The sequence below is a fragment of the Sphaerodactylus townsendi genome, linkage group LG12 (genome assembly GCF_021028975.2).
Source record: "Sphaerodactylus townsendi isolate TG3544 linkage group LG12, MPM_Stown_v2.3, whole genome shotgun sequence".
In the NCBI taxonomy this organism is placed as follows: domain Eukaryota; kingdom Metazoa; phylum Chordata; class Lepidosauria; order Squamata; family Sphaerodactylidae; genus Sphaerodactylus; species Sphaerodactylus townsendi.
This window is the reverse complement of record NC_059436.1, coordinates 31,468,053-31,491,466: the sequence shown is the minus strand read 5'-3', so window position 1 is coordinate 31,491,466 and position 23,414 is coordinate 31,468,053. Positions and strand designations below refer to the sequence as shown.

The following is a 23,414-nucleotide window of genomic DNA, read 5'->3' as shown; positions in this document are numbered from 1 at the left end:
CGGGTTGGATTGTAATTGCATACCTCTCTCAGACTGGCCTCCACTTTGCAGCCTTGCCAAGCAGGCTTGGAGACTGTTGTGCAGTGCCTTCAGCCCCTGGCATGAAGAGAGTGCACGGTGACAAGGGCACAGGGCTTCTCCTAGCCATGCCACAGCCTGGCAAGGATTGATGCTGGCACAAGAAGGAAGAGATTACAGTGCTGGGTGTGGGTCCAGGAAGAGCGCGCAGTGGGACATGATAGCCAGTGAACATTCTGAACCACACATAGGCTGGTCCCCTTTGTTGAACGCCTTGGGCAGCAGCAGGACTCGTTGCTGGGCAGAGCCCCCATCGGCCTGTAGGTGTCACTGTCTGACTTTCACAAATGGCAGGAGGTGACCTGGAGATGGCGCATCTGTGCAGCCAGGCTCAAACTAGCCTGACATCCCTTTCCCCTCCGTTTATAGCAGAGTCAAAGATGTGGGAGCAGACAAACGCTGTGGTGGCTCAGAAAGCAAACTGGAGCAAATGTGCATGTCCACCAGAGGCCTGCTTTCAGACTCCTTCCCATCCCGTGCCATCTAAACTGCTTGCTAGCAAAAATTACCAGCACTGTGGCCCCCATCCTATCCAGCAAAAAAGTCAGCTGAGTGGAAGGTAGATTGGGCATAAACAAGAACACAGAAAGGCGTGGATTTTTCACTGAAGGGCGATGCTGCTTCAAGTTTTGGTTGAAAATTCCCCCAGTAAAATGAAAGAACCCCCCTGGTGGGAGACGTGGCACCCACGAAAAGTGTGGCTTATTTATACAAGTTCAGATTGCCCAGTGGGAAAAAACAAGACTGAGGGTGAGAGGGGGCTCCAAGAACATCCTGTCCTTCTGGCAAAGGGAACCTGCAGGGCTGCCGATCCATTGTGTACTCCACAGAAAGCTTCCAGTCCCTCCTACAACAAAGGCATTCTTATTGAGACTTAGTCACGGACCTGCTAGTGTAGTCCAAGGCTGCCTCTAAGAAATACTTCCTATGGAAAAAGTAATCTCTAATAAGCCCTCTGAGGCCACACATTCCCATGTGCTGTATTCAATAGATGCTGAAGGGAAAAAAGTCCCTGAAGAGAAAGATCCTTCTAGGCTGGCGCTTTGATCTCTACCAGCAGCAGCTACAGCCTCGGTTTTCTTTCAGCTCCTCCTCCGTTGCCTGTTCCTGGGTTTTCTCTGAACCCCTTGAAGCTGCAAATAGCACCCCTGGGGCCATTTCAGGTTGGGAAACCAGAGTGGTGGGGGGAGTCTCAAGCACCCAATCTTCATGATGAAATCAGGCCTGCAAGTGCCTGGGAATTAAATGCCCAGCATGGCAGCACGTGTCTGATTGTATGGACGCAAAGAAGATGTGAGGGAAACATAACACGCTGTTAGGCTTGGCCTCCAGGATAACACAGATTCTAGCCTTAGCCCGACTATTGCTGGCAGTTTGACACAATATGGGTAATTCTTGGCCAAGAATAAGACATGCAATAAATAATGCTTGGCTATCTGTTCAGTCTTGGCATTACGGCGTGTAAGCCTTTGGGAGACATAAAATTCTTCTTCAGGCAGAAATGACAAGAGGACTCATAATCATAGATATGGCTGGTAATAAATGTACTATGTCTGTGTGGTGGTCTGAGGCAAAATTCTTGGTGATTCATACATGGATTGACCAGAAGGGAGTACTGATTTCTTTCCACAATCTTTCTTTGTCCTTTGCATTCAGCAAGCCCATGTGTTTGAAAGCTAGCCTCAGTTCTAGAGATTTCTTTGCTCTAGACAATTTTTTACAGAGGAGGAGGAGGAGGAGGAGGAGGAAGAAGAGGGGGGATTTGCTGGCCTTGCCCCTGATGTGATCAAATTGGGGTTTTTAGCCTTGGGATCTCTTTTCTTTGAAAGTGGCTTGGGTAGGACTTGATGTCCCCTTTAGCTCCCCTAAGGCAAGGCAGGCCCAAGCTGCAGAAGTCTTGGGCTCAACTGCTAGGAAGAAGAGTTGGTTTTGATACCCAGCTTTTCTGTCATGTATGGAGTCTCAAAGTGGCTTACAGTCACTTCCCCCCTCCACAGGCACCTTGTGAGGTAGGTGGGGCTGAGAGAGTTCTGAGAGAACTGTGTCTAGCCCAAGGTCGCCCAGCAGGCTGCCTGTAGAACAGCAGGGAATCGAACCCAGTTCTCCAGATGAGTCCACTCTAGCTGTGTTGCAAAATGTTTGAGGGGCTTTCTCTGTTTCTGCTTAGCCATTTGTGCTGTCTCCCTGCCTGGGCTCCTATCTGGGAGATTAATGAATTCCCTTAAATCAGGGCATTTGGGAGGGGGGCATCAGAGAACCAGCAGTGGGTTTACTATAAAAAGGGACCAGGCAGGAGAGAATCAAGCTAACTGAGGATTAGTTGTGTCAAGGAGATGATAAGCCTGTGTGTTGTGCTGAACCATTATAGAGGGGATCTGATGTGATGGGAGAGGGAGGAAGATTCCAGCACATGGGTTTCTTGACATTTCCTCAGTAACTGCGACGTGTGAATGGGATATATGGCATGATGCATTCCCTGGTGTTGCAGGTGCCCAAACAGAGTTATTCTAAGAAGAGCTACATCCTTTTAAGCCCTTCTAAACTCACAAGAGGAGCTGCATTGCATAGTGGTTACGTGCTTGCACTGCCACTCACATGGTCAGGAGTTTGAGCCCCCTGAGGGTCAGATATCCTGGCAGCTGGCTCATGGTCAACTCAGCCATCCATCCATTTCTTAGATGGTAAATGAGTACCTAGCTCATAGCTAGGGGGTAAAGAATAGCCGGGGAAAGCAAAGGCAAACTACCCCACAAAAATGGCTTGCCTATAAAATCACTGTCTTGCAGTGGTACCCCAGGGTTGATCATGACTGAAGGGGAAACTTTACCTTTTTAAAAACTTGTTAATGGTAAGTTTTGAATTGTCTCAGGTGGGAACAGACAGAGATTTTGCTTTGGGCTTGGCCAGAAATGGATGCTCAACATCTGCTAGCAGTCTTTGCTGGCTCCCTGTGGACCCCAGGAAACCACATCAAAAACCACAACATTCACTGATTCACAATTTGCCTTCCCTTCCAAGTCTATATGGCTTTAATCTTGCAAAGCAGATGAGAACATGGGGGGGGGGGGGGTTGATGCTCAAGTGACATGTTTCGTGTTCTCTGTCAGAATGCCATGAGAAAACAGGAAGAACTTGGATGAACTTTTGCAAGGGTTCTGAGTTCGTAGTTATGCCTGAACTGTGGCGTTCATGTTAACTTGACTCATCTTTACACGGCACTAAAATGCCTTGTGGAGAAGCTCCACCCTTGCTTTGTGTTGAATAGAGCTTCTCTCTCTGGCCCTTGTGGTCCTCCAGAGCTACCATGGTCCCAGAGCCCCAGTTCCTGCAGGCAAAAGGCTAGCAGATTAATCAGATCCTGTCTTTGAAAGGGAAGCTTTATAGCACTCGATCCCTAACCAGATCCTTTCTCATATTGTAAGCTCAATCTTGAAACTGATACTACGACATACTACAGACTTAGTGAGGCTTCACTTCTCCCACATTAGTGACTGTGTTGGCTATGTTTATTTGTGTTGAATGTTTGTACACAGCAGGGCTGATACTTGTGTGGATCACGGCCATGGAGGCTATTTGATGGAATCTTCTCTCATGGGCTGTTTCCTACTCCTTGCCCTTGGCTGTGCTGCTCCACTTTGCTATGGGACAGTGAGACTGGAAGGGGGAGCAGGAGCTTGAGTGTGGGGGTCAGAGACAGTAGTGCCTAACTCACAGAAATTGATGCTGGGAGCTGACAGCAATGTATAAAATTGACTCTTCAGTCATGGAGTGACCTGAGTTGGATCTGGACTGTGTGGGCGGTGGTTTTCCTGGACTATTTCAGGCCAGGAAAACAGCATTTTGGGCATAAAGCTTATTTCTCCACCCCACCCCCCTATTCCCATGTGTCTCAATGCAAATTAGGGCCCTATGCCCCCAAAAGTTGTTTTAAAAAATTGCTGGAAGAGTAGAACACAAAATATCCGAGCAGGTCTGGGATGTTCCTGAGACTGCAACCCAAGACCTACGTTATACTTACCTAGTGAACTTCTGACTTTAGTTTTTTTGTCAAACAGCAGACTCATGAGTTTAAAAAGTGGTTAACCATATGGCAGGTGTAGCTACAAGAACCACAGTTTGAAGAAATGCAAACCCCAAGTCTCTGATGGACACACAGAAGGAATTTAAGTGATGAACTTCTCTCTAGAACTCATCTACTTCTAAAGCATGTAGCCAAATTGTAATTGTAAGCTGCTTTGAGACTCCTTAAGGTAGAGAAAAGGGAGTTATAAAAATGAACTCTTCTTCTTCAAATTGAATTTATTCTCACCTTTGCTGCTCATTCTAATATTTTTAAAATGGTTTAGCAGATGCTACGTGCAGAAACAGAAGACACATACAGAAATTATATTTTAAAAATAATTTCTGTGGATATCGTGGCAGAAAAACTATTCCTTGAAAACAAGAGTGTCTGGCAGTCTTTGCAGAGCTCCTTCCTGGTGCTTAAAATTTTGAGCCTGCAGGCACATTTGGGATTCTGACATGGCATGGTGGGTGCAGCAACAAAATGGCTGCCAGAAAATGGCTGCCGCAGGAGGCAGAACCAGCCACAAAATGATTGCCATCATAGCTTAACTTCACTATCACAGTGCAGATCCTTATGCAATGGTACTGGTGCCAAAGCATCATTAAAAAAAATATTTTTAAAATTCTGCACAGACAGCTGACAGCCCCATCTGGGGGGGGGGGGGGGGCACGAATCTGCTGGTGGGAGCAGTGTGCAGTCACACTGATGGATTTGCCCTCCCTGGGGCTCTTGTCCTGAAGAAGAGGCGAATTTTCTGGCACGCAGCTGCCAACACCCTCCCTGGCACTGGGACATGGCACGGGACGATGCACCAGCATCCCTGTGCTCCTGCCACTGCTAGTGAAGCAGGAACTGTCCAGGGTCATGGCCAGGGGAGGAGCTGATGTTATTTGGCTCCTTCCTGGCCACTAGCCTGGTTGTGCCAGCAACCTGGGCTGCAGACTTATGCCATCTTATGCTGCTCGGCCCATGGGGGTTTCCTGGCAGTGGGAGGCTTTCCAGAATTTTAAGCCTTCCCATGCCACCGGGGGCAGTGGAGTGGCACAACTGCAAAACCATGGCCAGGCGCCAAGCCCCTTGGATGGGGCTTTAAATTTCCAGTGGTCAACCAGAAGCCTTGTTCCCAGCAAAGATGAAGGCTCTCAGCAAAGATGGAGACTCACAATATTTCTACTAGCAGTAACAGCCAGTAACTATCTCTAATTTACCTATTTTTCTCCATATTTCTCCATATTTTTCTCCATTTAGAGTCTTAGCCAAAGAAGTACTACTACCAATATCTGTATTTTTACCTCTTTTGTTTTTATTTTTGGCAGTCTCACTTAATAAAAATCACATACATGAATAATTATTATGCATGTCTATTTCTTAATATTTATGCAAAAGGTTTGTAACAAAATTGCATGTAACGATAAAAATGTGTGTGTAATACCTGTTCCTGTTTTGTGGCTCTCAAAGTTTATTGGCTCTTACATCAAACTGGTATGGAGACTCGTCTGTCAGGACTATATTGGTCATTTGGCTGCCATGTTTACATGGCCAGGTCAGGATTGGTGTATTACTTCTGGGGGGTGGGCCAGCATTGGTCCAGTTCCTGGCTTTACAGAACACCTGAGAAGGTAGGAGGGAGGATGGCAAGGAGTTGGAGGTGGCAATAGCTGCTTTATGATAGGGGCATGGCTTGTTGCTAAGCTCGTTCTCAAGATTGATAGAGAAGTAGCCCTGAAGAGAGGGCAGACAGCAGCAGCTGGGCTACTCTTGGGATCCCAAGGGGAAGAGAGGCAGCAGACTTTGACAGTAACCCATCCTTTGTGATGAAAATTCTGTGCGGGGAAACAGTGGGCACGTGGATACTCGTGGACTTCACTTAACCACCACCTCGCTCATACTATTCATGGCAGGAGCCTCTGACATGGGTACCAGACTACAGGCTAGTGACAGTGGGGTTGACTTTTATCTATCGTGTACGTTTTTTTCATCCAGACCTTTTTTCATGGATCCCAGACATGACACAATCGGTCCTTCCCCATTTTATCTCAAAGAATCCATGTGAGGTAGGTTAGGCTAAGAGAGGCTCAACGTCACCCAGTGAGCTTCATGGCAGAGTGGGGATTTGAACCTGTGTCTCCCAGATTCTACCTGACACTTGAACCATTGCGTGACATGGGCTTTTTCACTGGTTTCTTTCTCACTGGCGGTCTTTCTCCCCTGTATAAGAGCCACTGCTTTGCTATAGAACGGTGATAACTTCAGGAGGGGATACAAAATCATGATGGAGAGGTCTCTTGATGGCTCTAAGCCCCTGTGCCCAAATGGAACTTCCATGTTCAGAAGTAGTAACCCTTTGAATACCAGTGCTAGCAGGAGCAAAAGGGTCAGGCTTTGGATCCCATGCTGTGCTTACAGGTCTTTTCAGGCCACCTTCAGTTTTTATGCTTTTTAGTAGCTTTTTAATATTAATAACTTGGATGCAACATGAGGGTTTTATTTTGTGAGCCACTTCAAGCAGCTTCTCTGGAGAGGCAGCATATAAATTTGCTAAAGAAATAAATGAAATTGGATTAGCAACTGTGTGGAACACGATGCTGAACTAGATGGACCACTGACCTCACAGGGTGTTTGTTGTGAGGGGGGAAGGGCAAGGAGATTGTAAGCCCCTTTGAGTCTCCTGCAGGAGAGAAAGGGGGGATATAAATCCAACCTCTTCTTCCTCCTCCTCCTCCTCCTCCTCCTCCTCCTCCTCCTCCTCCTCCTCCTCCTCCTCCTCCTCCTCCTCCTCCTGCTGCTGCTGCATGCCTGTTTTTATATTCCGAGAGGAGGGAGTTTTACATCAGAAGTGCAAAATGGTCTTAGTCCCAGACATCTGAAGGACAGGGGCGTACTGCCTAGGGGGACATGTGGGGGTCACGTGGGAGGTGGAAAATCGCCCCCTCTCTCCCTGGGTCCATACATGTTTGGTCATGGTGGAGGAGGGCAGAAAACTCAGATTTTGCACTGGGCTACATTTTCCCCAGATACGCTTCTGCTGAAGGACTGCTTCCCCCTGTATGGATTTTGAATGATCCTATCTCCAATAGTGATTGCCCCCACAGCAAATCCTAATTTGTTTTGCCCCAGTCCCTTTGCATTTGCTAAATCTCATCTGTCATTCTGTTGCTGGCTAACCCAGTTCTGGAGCCTGCATGGCAGTTTCTTTGAAGACCGACACCAAAGACAGGAGATGTGATCCATCCAGTTCCCCAAAGGTAGATCTTCCTAGGAGATCACAGGCATTGCTTGTGCCCCAGTCTTGAAAAAGGAGGTTGAGTGCAGCAGTTTCAAAGCTTAAAAATGGCATTTTGGAACATGCCCCTTTTAAGAAGGCAAGCCCTGTTGTCACTGCTCATCACGTCTCTACTGAGCTCAGGCAGTCACGTGACTTGTGATGAAAAAGTGAGCCCTGGCAGCACTGAGTAGGTCCCCCCCCTCCGTGCCCCCCAGCATGCAAGCTGTTGCAGCTAGCGGATCTGCTTAGCATTCAGCTGTGACCTTCCCTCCAAAGGCATGTTGGCAGTTTGGTGTTTGGAACTGATGGCAAAAAGAGAGCATAACCTGCCAACCAGCTACGCGGGGAAACAGGTGGCGTTCTGTGATGGCCCGTGCCATCTGCCAGGACTGCCGAAGACATGGAAGTCAGGGTGTTGAAGGAGACTTGCACAATCCCCGCTCCCCACACTTCACTTATCAATTTCCTGGGAGTCTTGCTTTCTTAGAGATTTGCAGATGAATCTGGAAGGATGGTGGAACGTCAGGAGGGTTGATCATGCCAACCAGACCTGTAGTGCTGCTGACCAGATGGCGAGCATGCCAAAAGCAAACATGCTGTGCTCTGGCTCCCCCTTACAATTGTTGAGCTGCTGTTTATGCATACCGAGTCCCACCCGTGTAGGGGTGCACAGTCTTGCAAAGACACATTCTTGCTTTCCTTCTGCCTCTTGTGTTTTCCCATGTGCGCTGGAGGTGCCATTTGGGAGGGCAGTTGAGCTCCAGCAGGATAGAGTTTTCTTTTCTCTCTTGACTTGCTGGGGTAGAGGTGGGGCTGAATCCTCTGGTTTGCGTTGGCATTTTGGACCTCTGGTTCTAGGGAAAGACTGCAAAAATCAAGTCTCAGTGTTATGGATTTTCAGATGGGCTGAGATAGCGGTGAGCAAATTTGCATGTGCTCTGCTTGAGGTCTTGGATCTGGAAGAATCAGTCAAATCAATAGGTAGAGGAAGGTCATAGCTGCATCATGGGTACTATGATGGCTGAATCTAACATGGTGCTGCTGTTTCCGACCCGCAGATGAGATATACGCTTGCTGCTTTGTGCTCCCATGCAGGGTTAGTTCAGGCCAAGGCCCAGTGGGTGTAACTGCAGACTGCCCCTTTTCTCTGGATGGCAGTGCCCACATCCTCTCTGATTACATTGGCATGCACACCTTCCAAACAGTGGCAAGGCTATTGGAGCTTGTGACCCTGTAGGTGGAGCTCCACAACATACCTGAGAGTTGTGTGACCCCTGGATTGAAGACCACTGATCGAGAGGACAGATTGATCCCATTTTGCAGCTGAAAAATTCTGAAGGGGTGCAATGTCTGACTAGCCCAAGATCAGTCATTGCATCTGTGATCCGTGTTAAAGAACAACAAATAATAAGGTGCCTCTGAGCATATGCAAAGTGATTTGCCATCATCACTGAGGGATTGGGGCCTCTGCTGCCATCCTTGGAATTATGAAGCTGGGTTTGCATAGGGATGGATACCTTCCACACAGATCCAAGCCATATCACAGTGGTCCCCAACATGACAACTGTGAGTGCCGTGGTGGCTGCCATCACTTTTCCTGGTGTCCATCAGGTGTTTTTAGAAAGGGAGCAGACCTGGGTGAGGTGAAGCTTTTGCCCAGGAATGCTTGGTTGGCCATTTGAGATTTGATTGGCTGGGCAGATTTTTTTGTTTTCAAATTACTTTGGCAGCAGCTGCTGCCACATCACAAGGATCCTCGCTGTGTGACTGAAGGTTAGCTGGCTCCATCTACTGCAGTTGCCCTTTTGTGACTGCGGACACCACACTGTGAGAATCCCAAAGGGGCTTTCAGGCTCAAAAAGGCCAAGGATGCTTCCTTGGCACACCTCTAAGTACAGACTCCATCCCCATGGTCATGCATGGTGCAACCCTAAATACACTTCCCTGGAAGCAAACCCCATTGAATAGACCTAGATCTACCAGACCATGGCCACACAGCCTGAAAAACCCACAACAACCAGTTGAATCTGGCTGTGGAAGCCTTAGACAATACATTAGAGCTAAGTAGGATCTGAGTAGACCTGAGTAGTCTGTTTCCTTCTGCACCACAATCCATCATAATCCCTCCCCCCTCCCCCCGCCATCTCTGCAGTACTTCACAAAGCTAGACTTTTTCTCTTCATTCAGAAAATCTGTATACTGTTTCTCCAGAACCTGCTCAGGGCAGCTCAAACTGAAGCAATAAACAACCTATTAAAACCAGTAAGACAAAAGTCTATTCTCCCCCCCCCACCCCCACCCCCACCCCCACCCAACGTTCATTATCTATCTGGTTATAAGCGAATTCTCCTTGCCTATTCTCTGTTTTCTAATTAAATTGGTGCCCAGCGATCATCAGGTTTGAACCCAGGAGTGCTTGCAACACTAGGGAAGACTGAGTTCTGAAGTACTAGAGGGAAAAGTACCTCTGAGAATGTGCAGAATGCTCTCCTTATCATTAAAGTAACTGCACTTTCATCTCTTCCCATTCACTTTGAACTGACGAGCAGCTTGCCTCTGAGTACATGGTTTCAAGAATGATCCCTCAGTGCCTCTCCGTCTGTTGATCCCATCTTGGGACTAGCTAACTATAACTCTGTTCCCTTCCACATAAAAGTCCAATTCAACAATTCTCCATGCCCAGCTTGGGTTCTCTGGGAGCTCAAGATGGCTTCCTCAATCTGAGCGGGCTGGGAAAAGCCTGAAAGAAGAAAGCCAACAATAGTGAAAAACATGGAATGTGCATTAAAAATTGGGCTTTGAGTGAGGAAGATTTGGGCAGGGGAGATAATCTGCAAAGGTACAATTATCCCTTCCCCATAGTGACTTTCCACACTGTGGGTTTGATATATCTGAGTCCGCATAAGATATTAAATGGGATTTTGGGGGGGAGTTTTGCAGAAGCCGCAAACAACATGTGGGCAGATTCCGCTTGGGCCAAAAACAGTGGTGTGAAAACGGTATAAAATGGTTTAAAATGGTGTAAAAGGGTTTGCACTGTTTTCACACTGCTGTTTTTGACCCAAGAGGAATCCGCTGTGAAGTCCAGCAGATGACATAGAAACTCGGAAATGCATAAAATATATGTATAGTATTGACAAAGAAAAAGAATCAGACTTATTCTCTAGTATGAAGGGAGGGCCAACAATTTTCACATGGATTTCCAGATTGTAGGGGGCACCGTACCACTAACCCCAGCAATGTGGAAGGGAACAATATTTTATATATGTTAGTTCCATTGCATGTCTCAGGAAGAATTTATATAAAAGAAACCATGATAATTTTGTGCGTTACTATATGTCATCTAAACAATGGAATGTATGTGTCACAAATGTAGAATATGGCTTCCAATTCCTGACTCTCTTGGACGGTGGGATTACCTAGGGGGCACTGTGAAGGCAAGGGGTAGCAGAGGGTGCTGGAAGTTGGACCCACTGACCATGTTTGTTTATTTGTGATCGCCTGGGCTAGAGCCTAGATGCTGGCAAATGACACTCTGAGTTCCTGCCTTTCCATAGTGCTGAAAACTGGTAGAAACTGTCAGAAATTTTAGTAAACACACCACCAGAGCTCTGGAAGACACTGCAGCTCTGGGAAGGGTTGGGGTATAGCTGATACTCTATGACATTATTCCCCACTGAGGCCCCTTCCTTCCCCAAACCCCATGCTCCACAGACTCCACACCCCAAATCTTCAGGAAGCTTTGAAGACAGAATTGACAACCTGATGTTTCTCTGGACTTCTGCTTTAGCTGTTGCAGGTGGTTTGTTTTAAAAAGAAAAACCCATAACAAAATGAATGGAACTGTTGCTTTAATGTAGGGAGCTTTGAAGTGTGGGGTTTTCCCTTGGACAGGACTCTTGAAAAATGAGGCTGTCAGGGTGGAAATGGGTGATATGATTCTGCAAGACAGCAGCAGATTGAATTAAAACCACTGGGTTGCAGGCTGAGGTGGAAGGAGGGGGATCTGGGGATAGGGATGTGGGATAGGACTGAAAGGCATCAACAGATGATTCTAGACTGGGATACAAATATGATTTCCAGCCGTCAGGTGGGTGGGCCCAGAGTTCTCCTGGAATTGCACCTGATCACCAGACAGCAGAGGAAACAGCAGCTCTGCAGGAAATGGCAGGCTGTATGTACCGCTGTGTTCCCTCCACAAACTCTGCCCTCTCCAGTACTTGCTCCTAAAGCTCCAGGAATTTCTGAAGCTGAAGATGGGTACAAGGGATGGACACAGGCTGAGAAGGGTACAAATCCCTGTATTTCTCTTGGGGTTTGCAGGCTGAGATGGTGGTGGGAATGTTCTGGCATTTTCAGGCAGCAGAAGGTTTTGGGATAAGGAGCATGCTGGGGGTGAAGGTGATGGATGGGTGGACCAGCTCTTAAAAACTATTTGCTTTGCCAGGAAAGGGTGTTGTGGATCTATTTAGTCACTCTTCCTCCTTTGGCCTTTCTCTCCTTCCTCCTCCTGAACCCCTGTCCAGACAAGGTGTTCCACACCTGGGCTGGTCCTTCTTCCCTGGCTGCCCAGGAGCCACCTGGTTGGCGAACCCCAGTGGACTGTGTCCGTGCCAATGAACTCTGTGCTGCCGAATCAAGCTGCAGCTCACGATACCGCACCCTGCGTCAGTGTGTGGCTGGCCGTGACCGCAACACCATGTTGGCCAACAAGGAGTGCCAGGCGGCCCTGGAGGTACTTCAGGAGAGCCCGCTGTATGACTGCCATTGCAAGCGTGGGATGAAGAAGGAACTCCCGTGCCTTCAGATCTACTGGAGCATCCATCTTGGTCTGACTGGGGGTAAGTGCACTGCACAGCTGCCTGGGATCAGGTCGGGCTTTGACATGGTTAATTTGTTTAATAAATGCCTATAAGACAGCTTTCAATTCCAAGTGCCTACAGTGGTTTGCAGTAATAATCAAACAGCAACTTAAACACAATAAAACAAATTAATTACAAGAAAACAACAGCAGGAGATCAAAGTCAAGCTAAATCCAGCAGCATAATTTTTGTGGGTATGTGTGTTTAAAGTGGTAAAAGAATAGCATTGGGGGAATAAATCAATTATAATAAATAGTAATCAACCAGTACAAATGGTCAAATAGCAATAAAACAGTGGAGGTAATAAAAGCAGAAATAAAACCACTGGTATCATCAACAGTCTCATATACACAAAACACACATTGAAGCAAATCAGCTGAACAGATTACTAAGCAAATGAGTAGCTCTTCAAATGACCCCCACCCCCACCAGATTTGGTTTTAGAAGTTGGATGGAAAGAAGAGAATTCCCTATCAAAGGTACCTGTCCTTAGTGGGCACTCACCTTGCCTCTGAAACTGGGGCATACCAATTCCAGATGAACAACAGAATGGGGTGGGTTTATTTGAGGGAAAGTCCTTCAAAAACCTTTCAGGGCTTTAGGGATACTTTGAAATGCGTCTTGCAGGCAGTAAAGGTCTTTCAGCTCTGACCATGCATACCTCCGAAATCTGGACCTGTTTTTCTACTTCAGACTGGGCTAGTTGAAGTTTTCAAGTCTGTCCAAAGGCAACGTCACATAGAGCATACTGCAGTATCTAGAGTCATGGTTTTCAGGAATGGTGTTGGAAAAACTGAGTGAAATAAAAGTGACAAGATGCACAGTTCTAGGGGTGTACAAATTAAAAACTAAAAAGAGCAGAAATATTTCTTTGGAAATAAGTGGCATGCATCTAGGAGGAACTGAACGGAGACATTGTTGATCTCTTAAGAAAAATATGTAATTTTTGAAGTCAGCATCTCTCTCATTGGTTTAGAGGACAATGAGTGCACACTGATTTTTTTTAAAAAGTGGATCCAAAGGAGATCAGGAGAGAATAAACCAGTTAGCCTAACGTCTATTCCAAACAGGTGGAAACAGTTATCTAAAACAGAATGTATGTACATAGTAGAACAAGATCTACTGAAGAAGAATAAGTATGATTTCTGACAAAGTCTCACTGATGTTTTAGAATTATTTGAAAGGTCTAAAACCAATGTGGAAAAATGGTGAGCTGGTAAACATCATGTAGTTGGCCTTCCTAAAAAGATTTTGACAAAGCCCTTCACCAAGACTTCTAAGTATACTTAGCAAGTCATGGGATAAGAAGATAGGAACTCTTGTGGGCCAGAAACTGGTTAAATGACAAGAAGTAGACAGTTCTTGCAATTGTAAGTTGTAGAATTCCACAAGGATTGGTATTGGGGCCAATTCTATTGAATTTGTCCAGCATTATAATACTTTTGTGTTAATATATGGTAGGGCTGCATTTGGAACAGTGTGGTTCTGATCAGTTAATCTGAAGGGGTATATTGTAATGTAGGAAAAGATGCAGAAACAGATAACCATAATGAGCGAGTAGTGGGTACATAATTCCTGCAAGGAAAGCCTAGTGAGTTTGGGTCTTTTTTGGTTTAGAGCAGGGATCTTTAACTTATGACCCTCCAGATGTTCATGGACTATGATACCCATCATCTTTGCTAATTGGCCATGCTGGTAGGGTCTGTTGGGAATTGTAGTCCATGAACATCTGAAGGGGCATAGGTTGGAGAATTGGTTTAGATAAAAGATGGCTATGAGACTATGACAGAGTATTCCAAAAATATGCATGAGATGGAGAAAATGGACAAAGAAAACTGTTTCGCCCTTGTCCATAATATCAGAACTCAAAGATATTTTTCCAAATTAATGGGCTTTAGATTTAGGATCGACAAAAAGTAGTACTTCTTTACTCAAAGCTTAATTAGCTTGCAGTATTAACTGTCACAGGATGTAATGATGGCTACTAGTTTAGTTGACTTTAAAAGAGATTAGACAAATTCATAGAGAGTAGGGATATAAATAGGATGTGGAATTGTATCATATAGCTTGACCTCATCAGATCATGGAAGCTAAGCGGGGTCAGTACTTGGATGGGAGAACACCAAGGAACAGTTTGCAGAGAAAAGTCAATGGCAAACCCCCTCTGCTTTATTTATTTATTTATTTATTTATTTATTTATTTATTTATTTATTTATTTATTTATTTATTTATAGGCCACCTCATCCCCGAAGGGCTCAAGGCAGCTCATAACACGGCTGTTTCCAACAGCAAATTAATACAACATAAAAGTTAAGCCATTAAAACTCAGCAGCAATTAATAAATAAATTAAAACAACCAGATTGTGTAAAACACATATACACACAGGCACCCGATCTAAGGCCGAAGAAGAAAGAAAAGGAAGAACTTTACATACTTTAACAACCATATGGGGTTACTGTAAATTGGCTGTCACTTGATGGCACTTTGTACATACAGGTCTAACAATGGCTGTTGACTAGATAACTCCTCCATGTTCTGAGGTAATAATCCTCTAAGTATCACTGATGAGCAGAGTAACTACACGGTGAGACTTTGGCCTCTGTACCTTGCTTGTAGATCTTCCAAAAAGCATCTGACTTGGCAATAGTATGAAACAGGAGGCTAAATAAGATAGAACATTCATGCGATCCATTTAGAGTGTTGTTCTTACTGAGTTCCTCTGTATTAACATTCACATACAGCGAGCCATCTTGAGTCTCAGTGAGAAAGTCAGGCTATAAATAATGTAAATAAAATAAATAATAAATAAATTTAAAATATGCTTAAGCATTGCAGGAGTCCATAAGCAGACATGGGGCTAAAACCCTATTCCAGTCTTCCTGTTGTGCTCTTACTATTGAGGAGTACAGCCTTTCAAGTTTCATGCCACGCGGAGGAACCAACACGGTTTCTACATCCCTATTGGAATCTAGCTTTGACTGTTTACAGTGAACTTCTGGCTGTGTTGTATAGTGTGTATCAGCAGCCTGTGTTTTGTGTGCTTAGAAGGGAAAGAGTGGAATGAAAAGAGGTTCTCCCTTGACAAATGTCGCTCCGCTTCAGGGAACATGAAGGCAACTGGTGTGGGCAGAGCTTCAGCTCCCGTGGTTTGCAAACATAGTCCAACAGATGCCAGATTGTAAGATCTGTTGCGCAGTTTCATCTCTACCAACAAAAATCCCTAAACACAGTTTGCAAAGATAGCTTGCCTCGTCAGAAGAATCTCTTGGGAAGTTGCCAATAGGAGACAGTTTGATAAGAAGCAAGAATTGCCCACAATGCACCTATTCAAGATGCTATTCCTGGCCTGCTGCCCAAGTGTCCTCATCTCTCCTAAGCATGGCAGCATGTAAGAGCCTAGCTCCTTCAACAAGGCCACTTCCTTTCTTCGTTGGTGTTTTCCCGGAGGTTAATTGCGTGTCTTTCAGCTCAAGAGGAAGTTCAGCTTCCTTTTAATACCTGGTAGGTTTAATAGCGAAGCAGCATGGTTCTTTTGATATTTAATTATGTATGGTTTGGGCAAAGTAATATAGAAAGGAAGTCTCTGCTATTCCTAGGTGCCGTTTGTTATTAGAGTACCGGCAATCCTTGGAACGGGGAAAAATGGCTTTGGGGAGTCAGATAAGCCTCCCTCCCCATTACACAGAGCTTTCCATTGGGATACGGCGCTTAGAATCCCTTGGTTCTCTTTGCCTGTCTGATAAGAATCACAGGAAGGTCTTAATATGTATGTATGCAAATAGGACAGATGCTGAAGAATAATGATTTTTGACTGCCTCATCGTCTGTGATAACTATATTTCAAAGTGGGTATGTGGGGAAGAGGGAATGTGGAGTGCTGTATAGGATAGACTGATCTTGTCATGTCATGGGAGCTAAGCAGGGTCCTTTCTTGGATGGAAGCCTACCAAGAAAGACTTGTGCCGGCAGGCAATGACAAACCACCCCAGCTCAATTGCTCACCTCGAAAATCCTATGGATTGCTACAAGTCTGCTGCAACTCAATGGCATTTTAGCCCCCCTACCTACCCACACAAAGACAGACAGACAGACAGACAGACAGACAGACAGACAGACAGACAGACAGACAGACAGACAGACAGACAGACACACACACACACACACACACACACATACATGTAGGGGAGGGACAATATGGATTGCGGCATTGGCACTGGCCAGGGGTGAAACATTCTTGCTACGCAATTCCCCAATAAGAAGTTGGGGTTCGAAGTTGCTTTTAGGTTCATAGGGGGTGGGGAAAAGGTGGGGTACCAACTCCCCGTCTGTTATGAGCAACTGTGTGTGTGTGTGTGACACAGAGAGAGAAAGAGTGAGAGAGAGTGAGAGAGAGATTGCTTTGTAGCTCCTGTGATCTGTTTGAAAATTTTGATCCTTTTAATCCATGGATTTGTGGGTGGGGGAGGCTGTTTTAGATTGCTGTTATTTTCTTTATCTGCTTTAATGTGTTAATTGTTCTGAAAGAAATTATGTGATTCTCATTGCGTATGTTTGGGACAGAAGTATTTGTAAAAATAAAATTAAACCTCCTTTGCTGAGGGCTAGGGCCCTTGTTTTTAAATAAAATGAAAGGCATTGGGAGTCCTCTCTAGCATCCTGAGAAATACCCCCCAAGAATATTTCTCAAATTCTCTGCCAGTGAATAGAAGGAGATACTAGAATAAAGGGCATGACCTTGCTTCCAGGAGCCACAGAGAGCACTCCAGTATGTCACTTTTATCTGGAATTGTCTGTCCAGGACCATGCTGCTTACCCTCTGGGTTTATGTACTCAGTAGACCCCCCGACAGATTTCCTGCAGTCTCATCGCCCCAAGGAGCCAGAGGCTTCTTTGTTCTCCTTTTCATGTGAGTGAAAAGCATTACAATATGGATGATCCCTCCAAGCAAAAGCCAGCACCGTCTGTCTGGTGGGCCTTTACAGCTGATACTTCCTCAAAGGGCAGGTCAGCAGATACCTGAATGAACAGGTGCTGAACAAAGCAGATTGCAGACTGCAGCTTTGCTTGTGTACCTCAAGCATCAAGAGCCACAATGGAATATACAGCATCTAGGTCAAAAAGAGCAGCAATGAAGGGAAAACAGAACGGGGCCTGGTCACTTATGGGGCATTTAAGACATGTACTTGCCCACCAGCTACAATTTACTTTCTAGCACACAGGTTCTATGGCTCTGCACCTCTGTTTGTGGGAAAGGGCCATTTGCTGTGGCTGCAAAATACTCTCCACCCCCTTTGACCTGTAGCCTGCAAAAAGAGAGAGAGCAATCATATCTACTGAGCGCTTCCGCCTTCCTTGACTTAATGAGGTTTTATCAGAGACTTGTCTCCGGCAACTTTGGCCAGCTCCTCTGCCTTGTATCCCCACTGGAGCAGGGAAGGAAAAAGCTCTGGGTGCCTTTGATAAGCAACCCCAGCTCCCTGGCAGCTGATCTTGTCTGGTAATTGTGAAGAATTTCCAGTAATGAAATGCATTTATAACTGTCCACCAAGGAGTTGTTATGAAGGGAGTAGGCCCATCTCAGATTGCTTCTCACTTACTAATAAGCTTGTGTTTCAGCAGCAAGTATTGAGTGGCTTCTTAATTATGGGAGAGGGGGCGGGGCAGGGCAGCAGCCCTATTTTGAATATCCTCAGTGGGTAGGCAGCTCAGGAGATGGAAAGCACAGGAGGAGAGGCTGTGGCTCAGGGGTAGGACAACTGCTCGGCATGCACAAAATCTCAGGTTCAGTCCCTAGTATCTCTGCTTAAAAGGGTCAGGCAGTAAGTGTAACGAACTGAGACCAGACAGTCAGAATCACTATAGAAGAATAGGATCTTTATTGAAAGGCTGAAGATCCATTCAAAGGCTTGCGAGCAATGAGATACAAACTGTAAAAAAGTGTTCAAGAGTTTTTTACAAACTGTAAAAAAGTGTCCGTCCCCCACAGAAACCTTCACACGCCAGACCGGGCCAGTCTGGGAATAGCGCCAAGTAATTCAGATAACACAGACAACAAAACTTCCCAGCAGGTGTTAAACAGTAACTGACCAACATTCCAATCCCCTCTTCACAGTAAGTGATGTGAAAGACATATGCCTAATATCCTGGAGGGCCATTGCCAGTCACAGTAGGCAGTCCTGCCCTTGATAGACCAGTGGTCTGACTCAGGATAGGCAATGCCATAACGTCCAGGACACAGGTAGTGTAGGGCGGTCTAAAAGTACCATCTCCGTATTGAAATCTGCTTTGTGCTTTCTCATCTCCCTATTAAAATCTGCTTTGTGCTTTCTCATAGAGAGCCAGCGTAGTGTAGTGGTTAAGAGCAGGTGGATTCTAATATGGAGAACCAGGTTTGATTCCACACTCCTCTACCTGAGTGGCAGAGGCTTAATCTGGTGAACCAGATGTGTTCCCGCACTCTTAGGTTCCTACTGGGTGACCTTGGGTTAGCCACAGTTCTTTGGAACTCTCTCAGCCCCACTTACTTCACAAGGTGTCAGTTGTGGGGCAAGGAAGGGAAAGGAGTTTGTAAGCCACCTTGAGTCTCCTTACAGGAGAGAAAGGTGGGGTATCAATCCAAATTCTTCTTCATATCACTGAAGGACAACAACATCTGTGTAAGGTGCACTGAAATGCAGGAGTGGAACCAAGGTTTCCCATTTCACGCTCAGCAGTGTAACTACTGTGCCACAATCACTTGCTGCATTTATTCCCTCTCCTCTCCTCTCCTCTCCTCTCCTCTCCTCTCCTCTCCTCTCCTCTCCTCTCCTCTCCTCTCCTCTCCTCTCCTCTCCTCTCCTCTCCTCTCCTCTCCTCTCCTCTCCTCTCCTCTCCTCTCCTCTCCTCTCCTCTCCTCTCCTGATCTGATCCTTTCATTGGGTGCATCCTCCAAAGGGGCAAAAGACTCGGTGGGATAGTGTGTTGCGCTTACACCTACCAGCTAGGGTTGCCAGCTCTGGGCTGGGAAATGTCTGACGGTTTAGAGGCAAAGTCTGGGAAGGGTGGAGTTTCCGGAGGTAGCTTAGCAGAGGTATGGTGCTATAGAGTCTACCCTCTGAAGTTGCCATTTTTTTCCTGGGGAATTGATCTTTGTAGTCTGGAGATCAGGTGCAATTTTGTGAGAACTCCAGGCTCCATCTGGAGGTTGGTAACCCACATAGTTGATAACCTTAATTGCCATTTGGAGAATCAAAAACTCCTTACAGAATCTGTTGTTGGTTCTGCTGTAAAGTGTTACAAAGGATGACGTGGTTAAGAAAGAGTTTATTTGGAAGCGAGTCCATCAACCTGGTCTGCCTAGGAAGAAACAGTTGTGGTTGTGATTGCTAAGATGGCTGCTGGAGTGGTTGCTTGTATGACCTGTAAGCCAAGGTTGCCAGGTGTAAGACCTGGAAGTGAAGTCACCTTGTCAAGGGGACTCTAGGAATCCCCCAATCGCTATGGTAAGCATGATAGATGTTCCCTCTTCATTTTTGCTCCTGCTATCACTTGATGTGGCAGCAGGAGACAGGATCACATGGGTGGGAGGTTGTCTACCATAGCAGTCAACCTGGAGACCCTACTCAGGATCCAAATGGCATAATATGTAAATAAAACTCATAGATTGTTGAAGGCTTTCACGGCCGGATTCAACTGGTTCTGGTGGGTTTTCCCCACGGCCACACAGCCCGGAAAACCCACCAGAACCAAAACTCATACAGTTCCTTCACAAGCTGCTGAGATCAGTTCTTTAGGATGGAGGACCTTTTCACATTATATCAGGTTCAGCTGCTTCAGCAGATGTGTTTGCAGGCTCTAGAGCTCCAGTGGCCATCTAAGGCTCATTCCGCACACGCAAAATAATGCACTTTCAAGCTGCTTTCACAACTGTTTTTGCCATTCCGCACAGCTTCAAAGAGCCCTGAAAGCAGCTTGAAAGTGCATTATTCTGCGTGTGCGGAATGAGCCTCTGTAAGTTGCAGGGATCCTTGTTATTTACTGATGCTAAAATGATTTGATTCCTCCATTCCCACAACATCCTTATGAGATGGGCCATTGGTAATAATCCCACTTCACAGATCAGGAGGCAAGCAAACAGCTCACAATTTTTCACAGACCCAAGATCTAGACTTTTTTTTGAGAGCTCAGCCCCAAGAATTTGCTGGCCAGAGATCCCATCACCTATTTTTCATGGGGATACTGTAGGTAGCTTCATACCAGTACAAGTGCTCAGGAGCTGTCTGTGTGAATTGTTTTGCCACAGTTGTTGTTTCAATCTTTCTCTCTCTCTCTTCCTTCTCTCCCAGGAGAAGAGTTTTATGAAGCTTCCCCCTACGAGCCAGTCACCTTTCGTCTCTCTGATATATTCAGACTCGCTTCAATTGTCTCAGGTAATAAAAGCCAAGCAAAACATGCTTTCTTGCCACTTCAGTTGGCTCCCCTCCTCCCGGGAGTCCCAAGAGAATTAACAGCCTCCCCTCTTCTCAGCCTCCTGCAAGCTTATTTCGGCAGCAGCTTAGAAGAGGCTGATGCTTATTCAGGGATGATCTTGGGAAATTGGGTGGGCTCTTGAGGAACCCAGTTTCAGCTTGTATGAGAACAATTTGGGAATATGTTGCATATAGGACATGTTTTTCACATTACGTTTCCCCATCTCTGCATAGGACAGAGCAGGTCTGAGAGCTCAATTGGCTGGGAGCGCAGGCTAGAAAGCAGCAGTTGCTGTATGTGCCACCCTTCCCACCATCCTCCCAGCCTACATATGCCTGACTCCTGCGTGTCCCATTTAATTTATTGAATTCCCATTTGTGGTTTATCCCCGGGTGAATCCTCTCCCACTTGTTGGCTGAATGTACACATGCTTTGTAACCGATCTTCCCCTGTTTGTGGGCTCATTTAAAAGCAGACAGGCACCTTTCAGTGTGTGAGTATTTGATTCCTGACACACACACACACACACACACACACACACACACACACACACACACACACACACACACACACACACACACACACACACACACACACACACACACACACACACACACACACACACATATATTGGGCTTCTGAACCAGTTGGAGACTGATTTACAGTTCCTTTCTCACCTTACTGCACCGCGTGATTTTGGTTTTACTTCATCAAGCCCTGCCTGTTACATCTTCCCGTTCTTTTTTTTTCATTTCAAATGACTGTCGATAGAAAACCCTCACTTTGGTGCCAAAGGATGTTGATGCCTGTGGCATATTTTGGGCACTAGAATACTAGCCCTGTGTAGGTTTTTAAAAAATCAAGTCAACACCCTACTTCTGACTCTGGGAGATTGGAGATGGAATAGTTGGTTGTACCATGGGAAATAGGGAGATGGTTCAGGGCGAGAGCATCTGCTTTGCAGGCGGAAGGTCCCAGGTTCAATGTCTGGCAGCTCTGATTTTTTAAAAAAGAAAGATCAAGTAAAAGGTGACATGAAAGGCCTGAGATCCAGCAGAGTTGATGCCAGCCCAAGCAGACACAACTGACCTTGAAAGACCAAGCAGTCTGATTCAACACAAGGGAGCTTCATGTGTTCATGCGTGTTACCCCGAAATCCTCCTATGGCAGCCAACTGACTGGAAATCGGTGTTCATGTCAAGCATGTCAGCGATCGTTGCCCAGGAGACTGGAATCCAAGGGAGGGGGGAGCAGAGTTTTCCTTTCGAGAGTCTCCTTTCTATTTAGCACATGGTTTAGCCAGGCAGTTCTCTAGCGGGAGGCAGGATAAGTTCTTAATCCCAAGGTAAATCACCTTCAATTGAACTAGAGCATATTCTGGAAGAAAGTCATACCTCCAGAGAATAAAGAAAACAAAACCTTGGATTTATAGCAAGGCTGCTAATTTCTGTGCAAACTGGAAGGAATCCCAGCCAGCCAGACTTCAGTATTTCATTTCAAGAGCAGGGTCTCTGCTCCTCAGACCAGATTTCTAGCTAGCTTGATGTAGCATCGAATGAGATCAACTTGGGGTGAAAAAAAACCTGCCCCTTCTACTGGTCAAGGAGGTAGGGTCTTCCCCTGAAAGTATCAGCTTGTGTCATTTGCAGTTGTGACCTCAAGGCAGGGTGGTAAAAGGAACTGGTTATCCATCACCTCCACTTCTCCTCTTACCTACTACTTACCGGTAGTCTAATTTCCACTAACTCATGTTTTCCTTTCTGTGATCGCAACACTATTATATTAATTAGTCTGGGTAAATACTGAAACAATCGTTAATTACAGGATATAGAATGTTCCAAGACTTAAATTAGATATGAAAATAGGATATGTAGACACGCTAGCAATTAAAGTATGTAAATATTTGAGATAAGAGCAATTAAAACTATGGTTACCATGTGGGTCTCTATCTCAGCCATTTTGAGGCGGAACATGTCATGTGGCACTATCGATACCATGTAACCTCCCGTCCAACAGATGGGCAGTGCAGTCCTGCAGTCTTTCTCCACGATGTGCCAACAGAATACAGGGTGTCCTTTTGCAGCATGCAACTCGAACATACAAAATGAGCATCAGTCGAAGCCTTCATCCCCAGAGATTGATGCTGGCAATATCTCACTAGTGTCCCAGTTCATGAAAAACTTTGCTTAATATACCCAACACCATTGGGTGAGGGCGTAGGAGCACGTTTTGTGTGTCTACAAGATAGACGAGCAAATTATGAAACCTCCGGCCCATTTTATCAGTTCCTTATTATCTGATGCTTGGAGGCAGCTCACTCTAAAGGAAAAATTGGGGGTGAAAAAACCCATGACACAACAGTCATTGTAAACAAATCAGCTCCAAGGAATAGCCTGGTGCAAAAGGAGCGGGGAGAGGCAAGCATAGCCTAACCAAAGAACATTCAGGCTTCACTTTCTGGGCTGTGCCCCACCTGCCGCAACCTGCCCCTACTCCACATGCCTCTGAAAGTAAACTGTAAAAGGTATGAAGTGGCATGATGTTGCTGAAGCCTCGCCAAGGACAGGGGAAAATCTTTGGCAGCTGGTTCTGAATGCCAGAAACGGAAGCCAGCAGGTAAAGCAAATTCCTCAGCCACCTGCTGTTGGGGCTGGCCTAACCATTATGTTAAGTGCTCTACAGAGCATGGCCTCC

General features: G+C 45.9%; 1 protein-coding gene across 1 annotated transcript in view; it reads left to right on the top strand.

Annotated features, from left to right (window-relative positions):
• GFRA2 (GDNF family receptor alpha 2) overlaps positions 1–23,414 on the top strand; it is a 96,439-nt gene that overhangs the window by 6,780 nt on the left and 66,245 nt on the right. Inside the window, exons 2-3 of the mRNA XM_048513274.1 lie at positions 11,936–12,250; positions 20,597–20,680. Of these exons, the coding sequence (XP_048369231.1) occupies positions 11,936–12,250; positions 20,597–20,680 (399 nt within the window). The remainder of the gene's footprint in view (positions 1–11,935; positions 12,251–20,596; positions 20,681–23,414) is intronic.